Source organism: Pseudochaenichthys georgianus, unplaced genomic scaffold, assembly GCF_902827115.2.
Source record: "Pseudochaenichthys georgianus unplaced genomic scaffold, fPseGeo1.2 scaffold_853_arrow_ctg1, whole genome shotgun sequence".
In the NCBI taxonomy this organism is placed as follows: Eukaryota; Metazoa; Chordata; class Actinopteri; order Perciformes; family Channichthyidae; genus Pseudochaenichthys; species Pseudochaenichthys georgianus.
Genome location: NW_027263395.1, coordinates 19,920 through 43,235, shown reverse-complemented (window position 1 = coordinate 43,235; position 23,316 = coordinate 19,920). Strand labels below are relative to the sequence as shown.

At 43.2% G+C, this 23,316-nt stretch overlaps 1 protein-coding gene across 6 annotated transcripts; it reads left to right on the top strand.

The window, feature by feature from the left end:
- The first annotated feature begins 1,122 nt into the window (after positions 1 to 1,122).
- On the top strand, positions 1,123 to 23,022 carry khk (ketohexokinase). 6 transcript variants are annotated; one of them, XM_034080053.2, is made up of 9 exons: positions 1,123 to 1,299; positions 2,203 to 2,319; positions 7,977 to 8,018; positions 8,343 to 8,477; positions 10,367 to 10,439; positions 11,400 to 11,546; positions 12,332 to 12,420; positions 17,722 to 17,879; positions 20,396 to 23,022. In XM_034080053.2, the coding sequence occupies exons 1-9, from the start codon at positions 1,199 to 1,201 to the stop codon at positions 20,494 to 20,496; spliced, it is 963 nt and encodes a 320-aa protein (XP_033935944.1). In that variant the 5' UTR covers positions 1,123 to 1,198; the 3' UTR covers positions 20,497 to 23,022. The 6 variants fall into 6 exon arrangements, with proteins under 6 accessions (XP_033935944.1, XP_033935943.1, XP_033935945.1 ...); XM_034080052.2 differs by having other exon boundaries at positions 7,884 to 8,018; XM_034080054.2 differs by lacking the exon at positions 7,977 to 8,018.
- The last annotated feature ends 294 nt before the right edge of the window (positions 23,023 to 23,316 follow it).

Here is a 23,316-nt window from a genome sequence, read left to right as displayed (position 1 = left end):
TCTCTCCTTCCCTGCTGAAAGATGGTGAGTGTACTCAGGGACGAGGAGTCATTTAACCAGCCGCCAGTAGGAGTCAGGCTTTACTTTCTTATAAAGAAAAAGTAAATCTGTTTACAGTTGTTTCATATGGATGTTGAGAGCTATCCATATATCTCATTTTGCTCTCAAAGTGCACCAGATTGATGCATCTAACTTCAATATTTAAAAAAAAAATCTTCCCAGGGGAGCATGCCCCCGGACCCCCCTAGAGGAGGTGAGGACCCCCCTAGAGGAGGTGAGGACCCCCCTAGGTGTCAGGTCCACTCCCCACTTATAAAAATAGCACTTTACCCCTGCACCCCCTCTAATCTCAGATGCACCCTGAGTCATTTTGTTTAAGTGAGCCTTTCTAAAATATACAGTAAAGAGACAAACCCACCAGCATTATAGGATATACATGACTTTGAGCCAAATACTTGTTTTTGGGCTGTATAAATAAATTGACTTGAAACAGTTGCTGATTTAGAGTACCGGCACCTTTTTGATTCCAATTCAAGCACTGGTTCAAACGGTAACAACGGACTATTTTGCTGATCAAGATTCCTCCGCGTCTCGTCGGGCTTCTGATCAGCCTGTCGGGGTTCTTTTCCCCATAATGACCGCCTCGCTGCACATTATAATATAATATATAATTAGTTACAATTGTGAATAATGAATGTAAATAAACATTCATTTGATTATTTAAAATGTAAATAATCTGAACTAGAATTTTAAATGAAATTTGTCTGGAGTAGATAAACATGCATTTGAATAAATGTATCATTTTGTTCATTTTTTTGTATACCAACAAACACAAGTAAAAAACAATGTAATGTAAAAAGGCATAAACAAACAGAACAGGTAAACATCCCAATACAATAATCTGAAACTGAGTAAATCATTTAATAATATATGTAAAATGATATATAAAGCGTATTAAATCAAACAGTTCATGTCTTATCAATATTTAAATGAACGATTCAGGGTGTCAGTTAAATGCATGACATTCAATTTAGTGTGTGTGTGTGTGTGTGTGCGTGCGTGCGTGCGTGCGTGTGTGTGTGCGTGTGTGTGTGTGTGTGTGTGTGTGTGTGTGCGCGCGCATGTGTGTGTGTGTGCGTGTGTGTGTGTGTGTGTGTGTGTGTCAAAGTCCAGACTGTAGCTGTGTGTCTGTATCAACATGGAGGAATACAAGAAGAAGAAGATCCTTTGTGTTGGTCTGGTGTGTCTGGACATTATCAACGTGGTAGAGAAATACCCAGAAGAGGACACAGACAGCAGGTTAGCACACATGCTAATGCTCACAGAGGAATGCTAACAGGGACAGCAGGTTAGCACACATGCTAATGCTCACAGAGGAATGCTAACAGGGACAGCAGGTTAGCACACATGCTAATGCTCACAGAGGAATGCTAACAGGGACAGCAGGTTAGCACACATGCTAATGCTCACAGAGGAATGCTAACAGGGACAGCAGGTTAGCACACATGCTAATGCTCACAGAGGAATGCTAACAGGGACAGCAGGTTAGCACACATGCTAATGCACACAGAGGAATACTAGCAGTGACAGCAGGTTAGCAAGCTCTCTTGGATATCAGCATGTGAAGTACACTGTTCAGGAACTAGTTGATGCTCTGTAGGTGATGACTCCTTCCATTCAGGAGAGGGTCACTCACAATTACATGGATCCTGATATTCAAGCTCAAGTCAAGATTTACTCTCCGATCCTCCTCTGCCTTCCAACTCATTGTACCTTCTGCCCGCCTGATCACCGTGGGGTCACGAGCCTTCAGCCACTCTGCCCCCGTCTCTGGAACTCTCTCCCACAAGACATCTGCAATATGGACTCACTCCCAACCTTCAAATCCAGCCTGAAAACACACCTTTTTAAACTGGCGTATTCCATTTCTTAATCTCTGCTAAACTGATTGTTGTTTTTAAGTATTTTTTAAGTCTTGTATTACTGTGTGCTCTTCTTTAATTATGCTCTGTAAGGTGTCCTTGAGAGTTTTGAAAGGCGCCCATAAATAAAATGCATTATTATTATTAAGTCGGGGACCATTGAGAGTTTTCTAACAAAATGAGAAATAGAAAGTGTCTTTTAATCTACAGAGTACTCATCACTCCACACATATCTGATGTTTATGAGCCTCCTGATGTTGGTTGTTGATGTGATCTGCAGGTGTTTGTCACAACGTTGGCAGCGAGGAGGAAACGCTTCGAACTCGTGCACAGTGCTGTCTCTGCTCGGAGCGCCTTGCGCCTTCATGGGCTCACTGTCCTCAGGATATGTGGCAGAGTGAGTACTGATCAATTAAATTACCATTAACACATTAATCAACTGATCAATAAACTAATTGGAACCATCCATCTATACATCCATCAAACTTCTTTCAATACAACATTCATCCATCTATACGTCCATCAAATCATCCATCATCCATTAATAAATCTATTGACACAGCCATCATCCTTCGATTCCACCATCAACACATCCACCATCCATCCATCAATACATCCACCCTCCATCCATCCAATACATCCACCATCCATCCATACATCCACCATCCATCCAATACATCCATCCACCATCCATCCAATACATCCACCATCCATACATCCACCCTCCATCCATCCAATACATCCACCATCCATCCATACATCCACCATCCAATACATCCATCCACCATCCATCCAATACATCCACCATCCATCCACCATCCAATACATCCATCAATACATCCACCATCCACCCTCCAATACATCCACCCTCCATCCATCAATACATCCATCATCCATCCATCAATACATCCACCATCCAATACATCCATCAATACATCCACCATCCACCCTCCAATACATCCACCCTCCATCCATCAATACATCCACCATCAATCAATACATCCACCATCCATCCATCAATACATCCACCATCCATCCATCAATACATCCACCATCCATCCATCAATACATCCACCATCAATCAATACATCCACCATCCATCCATCAACACATCCACCCTCCATCCATCAACACATCCATCATCAATCAATACATCCACCATCCATCCATCAACACATCCACCCTCCATCCATCAACACATCCACCATCCATCCATCAATACATCCACCCTCCAATACATCCACCCTCCATCCATCCAATACATCCATCATCCATCCATCAATACATCCACCATCCATCCATACATCCATCATCCATCCATCAACACATCCACCCTCCATCCATCAACACATCCACCATCCATCCATCAATACATCCACCACCCATCCATCAATACATCCACCATCAATCAATACATCCACCATCCATCCATCAACACATCCACCCTCCATCCATCAACACATCCACCATCCATCCATCAATACATCCACCCTCCAATACACCCACCATCCATCCATCAATACATCCACCATCCAATACATCCATCATCCATCCATCAATACATCCACCATCCATCCATACATCCATCATCCATCCATCAATACATCCACCATCCACCATCCATCCATCAATACATCCATCATCCACCCTCCATCAACACATCCACCCTCCATCCATCAACACATCCACCATCCATCCATCAATACATCCACCATCCATCCATCAATACATCCACCCTCCAATACATCCACCCTCCATCCATCAACACATCCACCATCCATCCACCATCCATCAATACATCCATCATCCATCCATCAATACATCCACCATCCATCAATACATCCATCATCCATCCATCAATACATCCACCATCCACCCTCCATCCATCAATACATCCATCATCCATCCATCAATACATCCACCATCCATCAATACATCCATCATCCATCCATCAATACATCCACCATCCACCCCCCATCCATCAATACATCCACCATCCATGAATACATCCACCATCCATCCATCAATACATCCACCCTCCAATACATCCACCATCCATCCATCAATACATCCACCCTCCAATACATCCATCATCCATCCATCAATACATCCACCATCCATCCATCAACACATCCACCATCCATCCATCAACACATCCACCATCCATCCATCATCCATCCATCAACCCATTCATCATTTATTGATACATCCATTGATAAATTCATCCATTGATACATCCATCCATTATCAATGGATTGATACAACCATCAACCTTCATCCGTCATTACATCCATCATTCATCCATCGGTACATGCATCACCACATGTAATCTATCGATACATCTATCCACTCATTACCAATGGATTGATGCAACCATATATAGACATTTGTATTGATTGGGATAAACCCCTGGAGATGCACCGTCTCGTTTCCAAGGGGGTCCCGACAACAGCAACAACTTACAGACATACATAAACAAAAAGACAAAATGCAAAACATGACACACAAGACAAACCACATACAGTCTGTAAAATTCAAGCAATGCATACAATCATTACAATTTGAGACAGTCGAGCAAATCAGTTTCATCAATATCAGTTATAACAAGTACAGACCAGTTGAAAGTGAGATAGCAATGCATGTTTAAATAAAGCCAATGATGACAGAGATCTAACGGCAGCAGGTAAAGTGTTCCAGTCTGTTGGAGCTTTGAACATGAACGCTCTTCTGCCAATCCATTGTTTTGCAGAGGACAGAGAAATAAACCTGAAGACTGTCTAACTTGATGATTTGGCGAGTAAGGTACAAAATACTGCTTTAACTAAGGGGGATAGTTAAGATAAATGCATTTACATATCAGCTGGAGCCAATGCGTGTGTCTTCTTACATTTAAAGAAGGCCATGTAAGTTGGTTATATATTGTGCAGTGATGTGTACGAAAAGCACAACCAAGAACAAATCTGCATCGTCTGTTGTAGGCTGTGTTGAGTGGAGCAAGATCTGATGTATGTGCATTTTGGTAGACAACATCACAACAGTCCATAATCGGAAGAATAAGTTGAGAAGCAATTCTCTTTCGGACACTGAGCGTAAAACAATTGCGAGATTCCGTAATTGACTTTTTGTATTACATGCTTTATATGTAGTTTAAATTAAAGTTCAGAAACCATCATCCATCAAAGACATCCCTCATCGAACCATGCATCTATCATCACCTCCATCACCACATCCATCAATGCATCAGTTCCTTCATCACCACATCCATCATTACATCTATAACCACATTCATCAATGCATCAGTTCCTCCATCACCACATCCATCATTACATCTATAATCACATCCATCAATGCATCAATACCTCCATCACCACATCCATCATTACATCTATAACCACATTCATCAATGCATCAGTTCCTCCATCACCACATCCATCATTACATCTATAACCACATTCATCAATGCATCAGTTCCTCCATCACCACATCCATCATTACATCTATAACCACATTCATCAATGCATCAATACCTCCATCACCACATCCATCATTACATCTATAACCACATTCATCAGTGCATCAGTTCCTCCATCACCACATCCATCATTACATCTATAACCACATCCATCAATGCATCAGTTCCTCCATCACCACATCCATCATTACATCTATAACCACATCCATCAATGCATCAGTTCCTCCATCACCACATCCATCATTACATCTATAACCACATTCATCAATGCATCAGAACCTCCATCACCACATCCATCATTACATCTATAACCACATTCATCAGTGCATCAGTTCCTCCATCACCACATCCATCATTACATCTATAACCACATCCATCAATGCATCAGTTCCTCCATCACCACATCCATCATTACATCTATAACCACATTCATCAATGCATCAATACCTCCATCACCACATCCATCATTACATCTATAACCACATTCATCAATGCATCAGTTCCTCCATCACCACATCCATCATTACATCTATAACCACATTCATCAATGCATCAGTTCCTCCATCACCACATCCATCATTACATCTATAACCACATTCATCAATGCATCAGTTCCTCCATCACCACATCCATCATTACATCTATAACCACATCCATCAATGCATCAATACCTCCATCACCACATCCATCATTACATCTATAATCACATCCATCAATGCATCAGTTCCTCCATCACCACATCCATCATTACATCTATAACCACATCCATCAATGCATCAATACCTCCATCACCACATCCATCATTACATCTATAACCACATTCATCAATGCATCAATACCTCCATCACCACATCCATCATTACATCTATAACCACATCATCAATGCATCAATACCTCCATCACCACATCCATCATTACATCTATAACCACATCCATCAATGCATCAGTACCTCCATCACCACATCCATCATTACATCTATAACCACATCATCAATGCATCAATACCTCCATCACCACATCCATCATTACATCTATAACCACATTCATCAATGCATCAATACCTCCATCACCACATCCATCATTACATCTATAACCACATTCATCAATGCATCAATACCTCCATCACCACATCCATCATTACATCTATAATCACATTCATCAATGCATCAATACCTCCATCACCACATCCATCATTACATCTTAATACCACATCCATCAATGCATCAAGTTCCTCCATCACCACCACTTCCATCATTACATCTATAACCACATCCATCACTGCATCAAGTTCCTCCATCACCACCACATCCATCATTACATCTATCATCCACCATTCATCCAATGCATCACTTACACTCCATCACCACATCCATCATTACATCTATAACCACATCATCAATGCATCAGTTCCTCCATCACCACATCCATCATTACATCTATAATCCACATTCATCAATGCATCAGTACCTCCATCACCACATCCATCATTACATCTATAATCACATTCATCAATGCATCAGTTCCTCCATCACCACATCCATCATTACATCTATAACCACATCCATCAATGCATCAGTTCCTCCATCCACCACATCCATCATTACATCTATAATCACATCCATCAATGCATCAGTTCCTCCATCACCACATCCATCATTACATCTATAACCACATTCATCAATGCATCAATACCTCCATCACCACATCCATCATTACATCTATAATCACATTCATCAATGCATCAGTTCCTCCATCACCACATCCATCATTACATCTATAATCACATTCATCACTGCATCAGTTCCTCCATCACCACATCCATCATTACATCTATAACCACATCCATCAATGCATCAATACCTCCATCACCACATCCATCATTACATCTATAACCACATCCATCAATGCATCAATACCTCCATCACCACATCCATCATTACATCTATAATCACATCCATCAATGCATCAGTTCCTCCATCACCACATCCATCATTACATCTATAACCACATTCATCAATGCATCAATACCTCCATCACCACATCCATCATTACATCTATAACCACATCCATCAATGCATCAATACCTCCATCACCACATCCATCATTACATCTATAATCACATCCATCAATGCATCAGTTCCTCCATCACCACATCCATCATTACATCTATAACCACATTCATCAATGCATCAATACCTCCATCACCACATCCATCATTACATCTATAATCACATTCATCAATGCATCAATACCTCCATCACCACATCCATCATTACATCTATAACCACATTCATCAATGCATCAGTTCCTCCATCACCACATCCATCATTACATCTATAATCACATTCATCAATGCATCATCCATCCATGAACTACTCGAGGACACATCCACCTGTCATCAGAACACAGTGTATGAAGTATGAATGTATGTGTGTGTATTACTGTCCATGGAGGATCTGAAAAGCAGTGAAAACATTTCCTGTCTGTAGTTTTATTTTGGAGGACTTTCAGAAGTTCCACATCGATGTGTCTCTGGTGTCTGAGCGCGCTCTGTGTGAACTTCCTGCTTCTGTGGTCATCAGCAACATCAACACAGGAAGCCGCACAATCCTGCACATGAACAGGTGTGTGTGTGTGTGTGTGTGTGTGTGTGTGTGTGTGTGTGTGTGTGTGTGTGTGTGTGTGTGTGTGTGTGTGTGTGTGTGTGTGTGTGTGTGTGTGTGTGTGTGTGTGTGTGTGTGTGTGTGTGTGTGTGTGTGGTGTGTGTGTGTGTGTGTGTGTGTGTGTGTGTGTGTGTGTGTGTGTAACCATCTCTATTGCAGGTAAATCATCGTCATCATCAGGGTCTTCATCCTCACCTGTTCCACCAGTGAGGATACAGTTTTCGGCCCGCTCACGCTTTTATTTTGGAGTTGATATCAAGCAGTTTCCTGTGTGTTTTCTGTCAGTTTCATCATGGCCGACTTCTCGCGGCGTGATGTCGACGTCTCTGCGGTCGTGCTGCAGGTCGAAGGTCAAACTCCTTCTGCCTGTTGTGTTGTTTGCCCGGCTAGCGGATCTCGAACCGTCATTCTCTCCGACACGTAAGACCATCTGAAGAGCGGCACGCAGCTTTCTCTCAAATTAATTTAATCCATTTAATCCTGGTCCTGGTCCTAATCCTGATTCTGGTCCTGGTCCTAATCCTGGTCCTGATCTTGGTCCTAATCCTGATTCTGGTCCTGGTCCTAATCCTGGTCCTGATCTTGGTCCTAATCCTGATTCTGGTCCTAATCCTGATTCTGGTCCTGGTCCTAATCCTGGTCCTGATCTTGGTCCTAATCCTGATTCTGGTCCTGGTCCTAATCCTGGTCCTGATCTTGGTCCTAATCCTGATTCTGGTCCTGGTCCTAATCCTGATCCTGGTCCTGATCCTAATCCCGATCCTGGTCCTAATCTTAGTCCTGTTCCTGAATCTAATTATAGTCCTGATCCTGATCTTGATCATGGTCCTGGTGCAGATCCTGGTCTTGATCTTGATCATGGTCTTGATGCTAAACCTGAACCTAATTCTCAGATTGTTTATGTTCGCACCACCAGACAACAAATCAAATTCCTTGTATATGTACACGTACCTGGCAATAAACTTGATCCCGGTCCTGGTCCTAATCCTGATCCTGATATTGGTCCTAATCCTGATCCTTATATTGGTCCTAATCCTGAGTCTGGTCCTGGTCCTAATCCTGGTCCTGGTCCTGAATCTAATTCTAGTCCTGATTCTGATTCTCTTATATTGACCCACTGCAGAGCCAGGCGATGAACCTGATCTACCTGGAGGATAAAAAAAACTCAGAAACATTTCAACATACTTTTAGATGGTCTCTCTCTCTATATATATATATAGTATATATACAGTATATATATACTATATATACTGTATATATATAGTATATATACAGTATATATATATATATATATATATATATAGAGAGAGTGTGTGTATATTATTTATATATATATATATATGTAAGAGATCATGTGCAGCGAGGCGGTCATTATTGAAGACAACCGACAGGCATGTGACTTTATTTAATAATTTTACAGTAAGAAAGTAACGTTAATATTTCTTTTGATTATTATGGTGTTGAAAAGAAGGAAAAAAAGCCCTGTAGCCAGTTACGATGTATGTTTAAAATCGGGTTAGGGATAATAAGCACCGTAACTTTCATGATATCATTTCTCGTTCGCGACCGGTTGTTTCCGTTAACGGACGAATGTTGTGTCACGGTAAATGTTGCAGCTGCAGGGTATTGTGGAACAGCATTTTCTCCTTTCCTTTCCTAAAGGAAGGTCCAGTGTTTCCTAAAGGAGGTTATAAAGGAAGTATTGAAGCTCCTTTCCTATCATCTAGAGAATCCGACAGCTCTTATCATGGCTGCCACAGACCGGGTCCTTTAAGTGCTTCATCACTAAACCATCAACTGGTCTGGTTCCTGTTTGAGTCTCTGCAATGGTTTCTGTTTAATTCATCTTCAATAACTGTTTCTAATCAATCAACCTGTTAATTCATCAAATTGGTTTTAATCTGCCGTCTGTGAGGAGTTTCCTTTCAAAGCGATCAGAGTAATAGAATCTGAAATGATAAATGACAGCTCAGCACCCTCACACCGGGAGAGGACTGAGGACAGCTGTCTTCTAGAGGGCTTTGAGGGGGAACTCTTCACACCTACACCTTGGAATAAAATAACAATGTTTTATGTTTCATTGTGACTGTTGGAGAAATTAGTCATGTTTTAATTTCATTTTAATTCAGTCTTATAAATCAATGGATAAACTACAAGGGACATCACAGTAACACAACTTCCTGTTGCAGCTGAGCTGGTCAAACTGGGAGTTCCTGTGTAAATGAAGCCTTTACTGTCCTCAGCATGTCGGACGTTTAACGACTGATAGATGTGAAAGACTTTAATAACTCTGACCTCCTGGTCGTCAGGAATCTTCCCGATGTCAACGCTGAAGATTTCTCCAAAGTCGACCTCCATCAGTTCAAGTGGATCCACTGGGAGGTGGGCAAAGATAATAGAAATACTAATATATGAAAAAATACAGGAAAACATATGAATGAGTCAGAGGAACCGAAGCAGGCAGATGTACCAGATTAAACCTGGAACACCTGACTAATCTTAACCTGATTTACCTCATAAATATAAATGAACTTAACAAAACCTGATAAGAATGATTTAACCTGACCTAGTGAGGAGGCCCAGAACAGAAACGTGCTGCGGCTTCAGAAAGGATGCATGTAAACACACAAATGTTCCCCATAAAGAAACATCTTCAGCAACAACACATGCAGCGTTTACTAAAAGCTGCAGAAACCACACGCTGAAGAAGATCAAAACACAGCGGAGACCAGGGGACACTAAAGAGTGACGCACACAGCTGGGAGACCAGGGGACACTAAAGAGTGACGCACACAGCTGGGAGACCAGGGGACACTAAAGAGTGACGCACACAGCTGGGAGACCAGGGGACACTAAAGAGTGACGCACACAGCTGGAGACCAGGGGACACTAAAGAGTGACGCACACAGCTGAGAGACCAGGGGACACTAAAGAGTGACGCACACAGCTGGAGACCAGGGGACACTAAAGAGTGACGCACACAGCTGGGAGACCAGGGGACACTAAAGAGTGACGCACACAGCTGGGAGACCAGGGGACACTAAAGAGTGACGCACACAGCTGGAGACCAGGGGACACTAAAGAGTGACGCACACAGCTGAGAGACCAGGGGACACTAAAGAGTGACGCACACAGCTGGGAGACCAGGGGACACTAGAGAGTGACGCACACAGCTGGGAGACCAGGGGACACTAAAGAGTGACGCACACAGCTGGGAGACCAGGGGACACTAAAGAGTGACACACACAGCTGGAGACCAGGGGACACTAAGCTGGGACGGAACGTATTTACTGTGACTCACATATTGAACACACCGGAACTGAACGCTCTCTTTGCCTGCAGGGCCGAAACGCCGCGCAGCAGGTGCAGATGATCCAGCAGGTGGAGCTGTTCAACAGACCGCTGCCTCCACAGGAGAGGATCATGCTCTCCGTGGAGATAGAGAAGACCAGAGAGCCTTTGTATCAGCTGTTTCCTCACGGTGACCTGGTGCGAGTCTGTAAAGCTCTCCTATCATGCTGTTTTTAGGCATATATTATGGGTCTCAGATATATACAAATATATAAAAACACGTCTATGAAGTGTTTTGCTCAAAATACCAAACAGATCATGCATTTTAGAAATCCCTCATATTTCAGTCTGTTAGAGAACTTCAGGTTCTGGGTCCTTAGCTTGAAAAAAGAGGAGGGGGAGCTAATGCCTGCTCAGAACTCTAGCAGCAGAAACTCAGCTAAATGCTGCTTTGACTAAACTCCACATCCTGTTCCAAACCACATCAAGGATCCTCTCTGAAACAGGATGGAGCTCAAACTCTCTCTCTCTCAGGTTTACCACAAGGTGACTTCCTTTTGATTTCCTGCTTCTTCACACACTCTCTCTCCAGCACAGGTTAGCTCTGAGTGTTAGCATGCTAATGTAAACACAGACCGTATCACTTCCAGAACACGTCTCATTGTTTCTGACAGCAACGTTTCTGATTGGCCCGTGGGTCTAAAGCCCGCCCACATTTTAGTAATGTCGTCATGACGCAGCAAATCTGGATCAGCTCCGTTGTTCCCCGTTTTTAGAGATGTGGGTACGGAGGAAAAGAGAGAGGGGTTTGTTTCCTGACACACCGGGGACAAACGGGGGACACACAGGGACTCACCGGGGACACACAGGGACACATATTTATGTATAAAAGATGTAAAAAAGTACATTTTGCATGAGAGGAGACCGTCAGACATGACTTAACATTATCTCTTATAACATAAGTTATGTTTTCCTTTCTTCAGGTGTTTGTCAGTAAAGACGTGGCTCGTCATTTCGGTTTCCAGTCGGCTGGAGCTGCTCTGAAAGGACTCTACAGCCGGGTCAAACAGGGGTGAGTGGAGGTCAATGGTCAGCAGGTGTCGTTCATGTTTCCATCGACCAGTTTTACATTGAGATTTTTCACTTCATGAAAAGTTGTTTAGAAACAACACCGTTCAGCTTTTGATTAAAAGAGGCCCTGTTCTGCCTTTATGGTGTTCCCTTTCCTGTAGTTTGTTCTTTATGTTTCAGGAGAGGACTCTTTAAAGTAGAGACACCACATACTGATATAAACCTGAACATCAGCAGGAGAGGACTCTTTAAAGTAGAGACACTACATACTGATATACACCTGAACATCAGCAGGAGAGGACTCTTTAAAGTAGAGACACTACATACTGATATACACCTGAACACCAGCAGGAGAGGACTCTTTAAAGTAGAGACACTACGTACTGATATACACCTGAACATCAGCAGGAGAGGACTCTTTAAAGTAGAGACACTACATACTGATATACACCTGAACATCAGCAGGAGAGGACTCTTTAAAGTAGAGACACTACATACTGATATACACCTGAACATCAGCAGGAGAGGACTCTTTAAAGTAGAGACACTACATACTGATATACACCTGAACATCAGCAGGAGAGGACTCTTTAAAGTAGAGACACTACATACTGATATACACCTGAACATCAGCAGGAGAGGACTCTTTAAAGTAGATACACTACATACTGATATACACCTGAACACCAGCAGGAGAGGACTCTTTAAAGTAGAGACACTACATATTGATATACACCTCAACATCAGCAGGAGAGGACTCTTTAAAGTAGAGACACTACATACTGATATACACCTGAACATCAGCAGGAGAGGACTCTTTAATGTAGAGACACTACATACTGATATACACCTGAACATCAGCAGGAGAGGACTCTTTAAAGTAGAGACACTACATACTGATATACACCTGAACATCAGCAGGAGAGGACTCTTTAAAGTAGATACACTACATACTGATATACACCTGAACACCAGCAGGAGAGGACTCTTTAAAGTAGAGACACTACATACTGATATACACCTCAACATCAGCAGGAGAGGACTCTTTAAAGTAGAGACACTACATACTGATATACACCTGAACATCAGCAGGAGAGGACTCTTTAAAGTAGAGACACTACATACTGATATACACCTGAACATCAGCAGGAGAGGACTCTTTAAAGTAGAGACACTACATACTGATATACACCTGAACATCAGCAGGAGAGGACTCTTTAAAGTAGATACACTACATACTGATATACACCTGAACACCAGCAGGAGAGGACTCTTTAAAGTAGAGACACTACATATTGATATACACCTCAACATCAGCAGGAGAGGACTCTTTAAAGTAGAGACACTACATACTGATATACACCTGAACATCAGCAGGAGAGGACTCTTTAAAGTAGAGACACTACATACTGATATACACCTGAACATCAGCAGGAGAGGACTCTTTAAAGTAGAGACACTACATACTGATATACACCTGAACATCAGCAGGAGAGGACTCTTTAAAGTAGATACACTACATACTGATATACACCTGAACACCAGCAGGAGAGGACTCTTTAAAGTAGAGACACTACATACTGATATACACCTGAACATCAGCAGGAGAGGACTCTTTAAAGTAGATACACTACATACTGATATACACCTGAACATCAGCAGGAGAGGACTCTTTAAAGTAGAGACACTACATACTGATATACACCTGAACATCAGCAGGAGAGGACTCTTTAAAGTAGAGACACTACATACTGATATACACCTGAACATCAGCAGGAGAGGACCCTTTAAAGTAGAGACACTACATACTGATATACACCTGAACATCAGCAGGAGAGGACTCTTTAAAGTAGAGACACTACATACTGATATACACCTGAACATCAGCAGGAGAGGACTCTTTAAAGTAGAGACACTACACACTGATATACACCTGAACATCAGCAGGAGAGGACTCTTTAAAGTAGAGACACTACACTACTGATATACACCTGAACATCAGCAGGAGAGGACTCTTTAAAGTAGAGACACTACATACTGATATACACCTGAACATCAGCAGGAGAGGACTCTTTAAAGTAGAGACACTACATACTGATATACACCTGAACATCAGCAGGAGAGGACTCTTTAAAGTAGAGACACTACATACTGATATACACCTGAACATCAGCAGGAGAGGACTCTTTAAAGTAGAGACACTACATACTGATATACACCTGAACATCAGCAGGAGAGGACTCTTTAAAGTAGAGACACTACATACTGATATACACCTGAACATCAGCAGGAGAGGACTCTTTAAAGTAGAGACACTACATACTGATATACACCTCAACATCAGCAGGAGAGGACTCTTTAAAGTAGAGACACTACATACTGATATACACCTGAACATCAGCAGGAGAGGACTCTTTAAAGTAGAGACACTACATACTGATATACACCTGAACATCAGCAGGAGAGGACTCTTTAAAGTAGAGACACTACATACTGATATACACCTGAACATCAGCAGGAGAGGACTCTTTAAAGTAGAGACACTACATACTGATATACACCTGAACATCAGCAGGAGAGGACTCTTTAAAGTAGAGACACTACATACTGATATACACCTGAACATCAGCAGGAGAGGACTCTTTAAAGTAGAGACACTACATACTGATACACACCTGAACATCAGCAGGAGAGGACTCTTTAAAGTAGAGACACTACATACTGATATACACCTGAACATCAGCAGGAGAGGACTCTTTAAAGTAGAGACACTACACTACTGATATACACCTGAACATCAGCAGGAGAGGACTCTTTAAAGTAGAGACACTACATACTGATATACACCTGAACATCAGCAGGAGAGGACTCTTTAAAGTAGAGACACTACACACTGATATACACCTGAACATCAGCAGGAGAGGACTCTTTAAAGTAGAGACACTACATACTGATATACACCTGAACATCAGCAGGAGAGGACTCTTTAAAGTAGAGACACTACATACTGATATACACCTGAACATCAGCAGGAGAGGACTCTTTAAAGTAGAGACACTACATACTGATATACACCTCAACATCAGCAGGAGAGGACTCTTTAAAGTAGAGACACTACATACTGATATACACCTGAACATCAGCAGGAGAGGACTCTTTAAAGTAGAGACACTACATACTGATATACACCTGAACATCAGCAGGAGAGGACTCTTTAAAGTAGAGACACTACATACTGATATACACCTGAACATCAGCAGGAGAGGACTCTTTAAAGTAGAGACACTACATACTGATATACACCTGAACATCAGCAGGAGAGGACTCTTTAAAGTAGAGACACTACATACTGATATACACCTCAACATCAGCAGGAGAGGACTCTTTAAAGTAGAGACACTACATACTGATATACACCTGAACATCAGCAGGAGAGGACTCTTTAAAGTAGAGACACTACATACTGATATACACCTGAACATCAGCAGGAGAGGACTCTTTAAAGTAGAGACACTACATACTGATATACACCTGAACATCAGCAGGAGAGGACTCTTTAAAGTAGATACACTACATACTGATATACACCTGAACATCAGCAGGAGAGGACTCTTTAAAGTAGAGACACTACATACTGATATACACCTGAACATCAGCAGGAGAGGACTCTTTAAAGTAGAGACACTACATACTGATATACACCTGAACATCAGCAGGAGAGGACTCTTTAAAGTAGAGACACTACATACTGATATACACCTGAACATCAGCAGGAGAGGACTCTTTAAAGTAGAGACACTACATACTGATATACACCTGAACATCAGCAGGAGAGGACTCTTTAAAGTAGAGACACTACATACTGATATACACCTGAACATCAGCAGGAGAGGACTCTTTAAAGTAGAGACACTACATACTGATATACACCTGAACATCAGCAGGAGAGGACTCTTTAAAGTAGAGACACTACATACTGATATACACCTGAACATCAGCAGGAGAGGACTCTTTAAAGTAGAGACACTACATACTGATATACACCTGAACATCAGCAGGAGAGGACTCTTTAAAGTAGAGACACTACATACTGATATACACCTGAACATCAGCAGGAGAGGACTCTTTAAAGTAGAGACACTACATACTGATATACACCTGAACATCAGCAGGAGAGGACTCTTTAAAGTAGAGACACTACATACTGATATACACCTGAACATCAGCAGGAGAGGACTCTTTAAAGTAGAGACACTACATACTGATATACACCTGAACATCAGCAGGAGAGGACTCTTTAAAGTAGATACACTACATACTGATATACACCTGAACATCAGCAGGAGAGGACTCTTTAAAGTAGAGGCACTACATACTGATATACACCTGAACATCAGCAGGAGAGGACTCTTTAAAGTAGAGACACTACATACTGATATACACCTGAACATCAGCAGGAGAGGACTCTTTAAAGTAGAGACACTACATACTGATATACACCTGAACATCAGCAGGAGAGGACTCTTTAAAGTAGAGACACTACATACTGATATACACCTGAACATCAGCAGGAGAGGACTCTTTAAAGTAGAGACACTACATACTGATATACACCTGAACATCAGCAGGAGAGGACTCTTTAAAGTAGAGACACTACATACTGATATACACCTGAACATCAGCAGGAGAGGACTCTTTAAAGTAGAGACACTACATACTGATATACACCTGAACATCAGCAGGAGAGGACTCTTTAAAGTAGAGACACTACACACTGATATACACCTGAACATCAGCAGGAGAGGACTCTTTAAAGTAGAGACACTACATACTGATATACACCTGAACATCAGCAGGAGAGGACTCTTTAAAGTAGAGACACTACACACTGATATACACCTGAACATCAGCAGGAGAGGACTCTTTAAAGTAGAGACACTACATACTGATATACACCTGAACATCAGCAGGAGAGGACTCTTTAAAGTAGAGACACTACACACTGATATACACCTGAACATCAGCAGGAGAGGACTCTTTAAAGTAGAGACACTACACACTGATATACACCTGAACATCAGCAGGAGAGGACTCTTTAAAGTAGAGACACTACATACTGATATACACCTGAACATCAGCAGGAGAGGACTCTTTAAAGTAGCTTCACCTCTTTGTATCACCTCTGGTTTTGGCAAACTGAAGGTTTCAAAACCATAGTCCACAAACCACTTGGTCCCATCAATGTGACTACGTCCACTAATTAAATTCAAACCATGATTTAAACAGCATGTCTGTCTCTCAGAGCTGTCCTGGTTTGTGCCTGGGCCGAGGAGGGAGCCGATGCTTTGGGTCCTGACGGGGTCGTCCTTCACTCAGGCGCTTTTCCTCCTGAAACTCTCGTCGATACTCTCGGAGCCGGAGACACCTTCAACTCTGCCGTCATCTACACCCTGTCCAACGGTGAGACATTACACTGTCCAACTGGAGATATTACACTTTCCAACTGTGAGACATTACACTGTCCAACTGTGAGACATTACACTGTCCAACTTGAGACATTACACTGTCCAACTGGAGACATTACACTGTCCAACTTGAGACATTACACTGTCCAACAGGAGACATTACACTGTCCAACTTGAGACATTACACTGTCCAACTGGAGACATTACACTGTCCAACAGGAGACATTACACTGTCCAACTGGAGACATTACACTGTCCAACTGTGAGACATTACACTGTCCAACAGGAGACATTACACTGTCCAACTTGAGACATTACACTTTCCAACTGTGAGACATTACACTGTCCAACAGGAGACATTACACTGTCCAACTTGAGACATTACACTGTCCAACTGGAGACATTACACTGTCCAACTGTGAGACATTACACTGTCCAACTGGAGACATTACACTGTCCAACTGTGAGACATTACACTGTCCAACAGGAGACATTACACTGTCCAACTGTGAGACATTACACTGTCCAACTGGAGACATTACACTGTCCAACTGGAGACATTACACTGTCCAACTGTGAGACGTTACACTGTCCAACAGGAGACATTACACTGTCCAACTGGAGACATGACACTGTCCAACTGGAGATATTACACTTTCCAACTGTGAGACATTACACTGTCCAACTGGAGACATTACACTGTCCAACTGTGAGACATTACACTTTCCAACTGTGAGACATTACACTGTCCAACTGGAGACATTACACTGTCCAACTGTGAGACGTTACACTGTCCAACAGGAGACATTACACTGTCCAACTGTGAGACATTACACTGTCCAACTGGAGACATTACACTGTCCAACAGGAGACATTACACTGTCCAACTGTGAGACATTACACTGTCCAACTGGAGACATTACACAGGAGACATTACACTTACCAACAGGAGACACTACACTGTCCAACTGTGAGACATTACACTGTCCAACTTGAGACATTACACTGTCCAACTGGAGACATTACACTGTCCAACTGTGAGACATTACACTGTCCAACTGGAGACATTACACTGTCCAACTTGAGACATTACACTGTCCAACAGGAGACATTACACTGTCCAACTGGAGACATTACACTGTCCAACAGGAGACATTACACTGTCCAACTTGAGACATTACACTGTCCAACAGGAGACATTACACTGTCCAACTTGAGACATTACACTGTCCAACAGGAGACATTACACTGTCCAACTGGAGACATTACACTGTCCAACTGTGAGACATTATACTGTCCAACTGGAGACATTACACTGTCCAACTGTGAGACATTACACTGTCCAACAGGAGACATTACACTGTCCAACTGGAGACATTACACTGTCCAACTTGAGACATTACACTGTCCAACAGGAGACATTACACTGTCCAACTGGAGACATTACACTGTCCAACAGGAGACATTACACTGTCCAACTGGAGACATTACACTGTCCAACAGGAGACATTACACTGTCCAACTTGAGACATTACACTGTCCAACTGGAGACATTACACTGTCCAACTGTGAGACATTACACTGTCCAACTGGAGACATTACACTGTCCAACAGGAGACATTACACTGTCCAACTGGAGACATTACACTGTCCAACGGGAGACATTACACTGTCCAACTGGAGACATTACACTGTCCAACAGGAGACATTACACTGTCCAACAGGAGACATTACACTGTCCAACTGGAGACATTACACTGTCCAACTTGAGACATTACACTGTCCAACAGGAGACATTACACTGTCCAACTGGAGACATTACACTGTCCAACTTGAGACATTACACTGTCCAACTGTGAGACATTACACTGTCCAACTTGAGACATTACACTGTCCAACAGGAGACATTACACTGTCCAACTTGAGACATTACACTGTCCAACTTGAGACATTACACTGTCCAACTTGAGACATTACACTGTCCAACTGGAGACATTACACTGTCTAACAGGAGACATTACACTGTCCAACTGGAGACAATTCACTGTCCAACGGGAGACATTACACTGTCCAACTGGAGACATTACACTGTCCAACAGGAGACATTACACTGTCCAACTTGAGACATTACACTGTCCAACAGGAGACATTACACTGTCCAACTGGAGACATTACACTGTCCAACTTGAGACATTACACTGTCCAACTTGAGACATTACACTGTCCAACTTGAGACATTACACTGTCCAACAGGAGACATTACACTGTCCAACTGGAGACATTACACTGTCCAACTTGAGACATTACACTGTCCAACAGGAGACATTACACTGTCCAACTGGAGACATTACACTGTCCAACTTGAGACATTACACTGTCCAACTTGAGACATTACACTGTCCAACAGGAGACATTACACTGTCCAACTTGAGACATTACACTGTCCAACTTGAGACATTACACTGTCCATAAATAACCTTTATTCTGTGTTCTGTATTTAATGACCTGCAGGGGGCAGTCTTCAGGACGCTTTGACCTTCGGCTGCAGGGTCGCCGGCAGGAAGTGTGGTTTCCACGGTTACGACGGCATCGCCGAAATGAGTGCACTCTGACCGACGATTTCATATCTGACAGGAAAATCCACATCTTTATTTTTAATCTAAAATCAAATGTATCGTATTTTGTATCCGTGTTTTACGGTGGCCGACGCTACAAGGAACCAAAGCTCTTCCATCAGGAGGAACGCGCTGCAGCTTCAGAGGATGCAGACGTAAGTACCCAAAGGTTCCACATGAAGAAACATCTCCAGCAGCTTGAGGAGACGTGCAGCGTTTAGAGGACATTCAGCAGCTTGAGGAGACATGCAGCGTTTAGAGGACATTCAGCAGCTTGAGGAGACATGCAGCGTTTAGAGGACATCCAGCAGCTTGAGGAGACATGCAGCGTTTAGAGGACATTCAGCAGCTTGAGGAGACATGCAGCGTTTAGAGGACATTCAGCAGCTTGAGGAGACATGCAGCGTTTAGAGGACATCCAGCAGCTTGAGGAGACATGCAGCGTTTAGAGGACATTCAGCAGCTTGAGGAGACATGCGGCGTTTAGAGGACATCCAGCAGCTTGAGGAGACATGCGGCGTTTAGAGGACATCCAGCAGCTTGAGGAGACATGCAGCGTTTAGAGGACATCCAGCAGCTTGAGGAGACATGCGGCGTTTAGAGGACATCCAGCAGCTTGAGGAGACGTGCAGCGTTTAGAGGACATCCAGCAGCTTGAGGAGACATGCAGCGTTTAGAGGACATCCAGCAGCTTGAGGAGACATGCAGCGTTTAGAGGACATCCAGCAGCTTGAGGAGACATGGCAGCGTTTAGAGGACATTCAGCAGCATGAGGAGACATGCAGCGTTTAGAGGACATTCAGCAGCTTGAGGAGACATGCAGCGTTTAGAGGACATCCAGCAGCTTGAGGAGACATGGGGCGTTTAGAGGACATCCAGCAGCTTGAGGAGACATGCAGCGTTTAGAGGACATCCAGCAGCTTGAGGAGACATGCAGCGTTTAGAGGACATCCAGCAGCTTGAGGAGACATGGGGCGTTTAGAGGACATCCAGCAGCTTGAGGAGACATGCAGCGTTTAGAGGACATCCAGCAGCTTGAGGAGACATGCAGCGTTTAGAGGACATCCAGCAGCTTGAGGAGACATGGGGCGTTTAGAGGACATCCAGCAGCTTGAGGAGACATGCAGCATTTAGAGGACATCCAGCAGCTTGAGGAGACGTGCAGCGTTTAGAGGACATCCAGCAGCTTGAGGAGACATGGGGCGTTTAGAGGACATCCAGCAGCTTGAGGAGACATGCAGCGTTTAGAGAACACTCAGCAGCTTGAGGAGACATGCAGCGTTTAGAGGACATCCAGCAGCTTGAGGAGACATGGGGCGTTTAGAGGACATCCAGCAGCTTGAGGAGACATGCAGCGTTTAGAGGACATCCAGCAGCTTGAGGAGACATGCAGCGTTTAGAGGACATTCAGCAGCTTGAGGAGACATGCAGCGTTTAGAGGACATCCAGCAGCTTGAGGAGACATGCAGCGTTTAGAGGACATCCAGCAGCTTGAGGAGACATGCAGCGTTTAGAGGACATTCAGCAGCTTGAGGAGACATGCAGCGTTTAGAGGACATCCAGCAGCATGAGGAGACATGCAGCGTTTAGAGGACATTCAGCAGCTTGAGGAGACATGCAGCGTTTAGAGGACATCCAGCAGCTTGAGGAGACGTGCAGCGTTTAGAGGACATCCAGCAGCTTGAGGAGACATGCAGCGTTTAGAGGACATTCAGCAGCTTGAGGAGACATGCAGCGTTTAGAGGACATCCAGCAGCATGAGGAGACATGCAGCGTTTAGAGGACATTCAGCAGCTTGAGGAGACATGCAGCGTTTAGAGGACATCCAGCAGCTTGAGGAGACATGCAGCGTTTAGAGGACATCCAGCAGCTTGAGGAGACATGCAGCGTTTAGAGGACATCCAGCAGCTTGAGGAGACGTGCAGCGTTTAGAGGACATCCAGCAGCTTGAGGAGACATGCAGCGTTTAGAGGACATCCAGCAGCTTGAGGAGACGTGCAGCGTTTAGAGGACATCCAGCAGCTTGAGGAGACATGCAGCGTTTAGAGGACATCCAGCAGCTTGAGGAGACATGCAGCGTTTAGAGGACATCCAGCAGCTTGAGGAGACGTGCAGCGTTTAGAGGACATCCAGCAGCTTGAGGAGACATGCAGCGTTTAGAGGACATCCAGCAGCTTGAGGAGACGTGCAGCGTTTAGAGGACATCCAGCAGCTTGAGGAGACATGCAGCGTTTAGAGGACATCCAGCAGCTTGAGGAGACATGCAGCGTTTAGAGGACATCCAGCAGCTTGAGGAGACATGCAGCGTTTAGAGGACATCCAGCAGCTTGAGGAGACATGCAGCGTTTAGAGGACATCCAGCAGCTTGAGGAGACGTGCAGCGTTCACTGTTTCTCGTGATGGAAGAGTTGTGGGACGCTGAAGCACGTTGCACCTCGGCCTCCTTAGCTCGACACAGAAACATGTAAAGTAATGAATAACTGAAATGAATGAACCGAGTAATAAAAAGTAATCATAACTAAAGGTTTACTGTTTGATAAATGATCTTTATCTGATTTAACAATACACTTTTAACAATCTTGTCAAAATGTGTTAATTTATCTTCGACCGGAGGCTGAAGGGAGGCTGTACTCTAGTACGGTTTACTGTAACAGAGTATTCCTACACTCTGGTACTTTTACTCAAGTGCAATATCTGAGTACTTTTACTCAAGTACAAGATCTGAGTATTTCTACTTTTTACTCAAGTACAAGATCTGAGTATTTCTACTTTTACTCAAGAACAAGATCTGAGTATTTCTATTTTTACTCAAGTACA

Bases quoted from the DNA above. Each gene is read 5' to 3' on its own strand.
- khk (XM_034080052.2), top strand. From the start codon at position 1,199: ATGGAGGAATACAAGAAGAAGAAGATCCTTTGTGTTGGTCTGGTGTGT. The intron at 1,300-2,202 runs GTTAGCACACAT...TGTGATCTGCAG, and splicing joins GAAGAGGACACAGACAGCAG to GTGTTTGTCACAACGTTGGC. The intron at 12,421-17,721 runs GTGAGTGGAGGT...TCTGTCTCTCAG, and splicing joins TACAGCCGGGTCAAACAGGG to AGCTGTCCTGGTTTGTGCCT.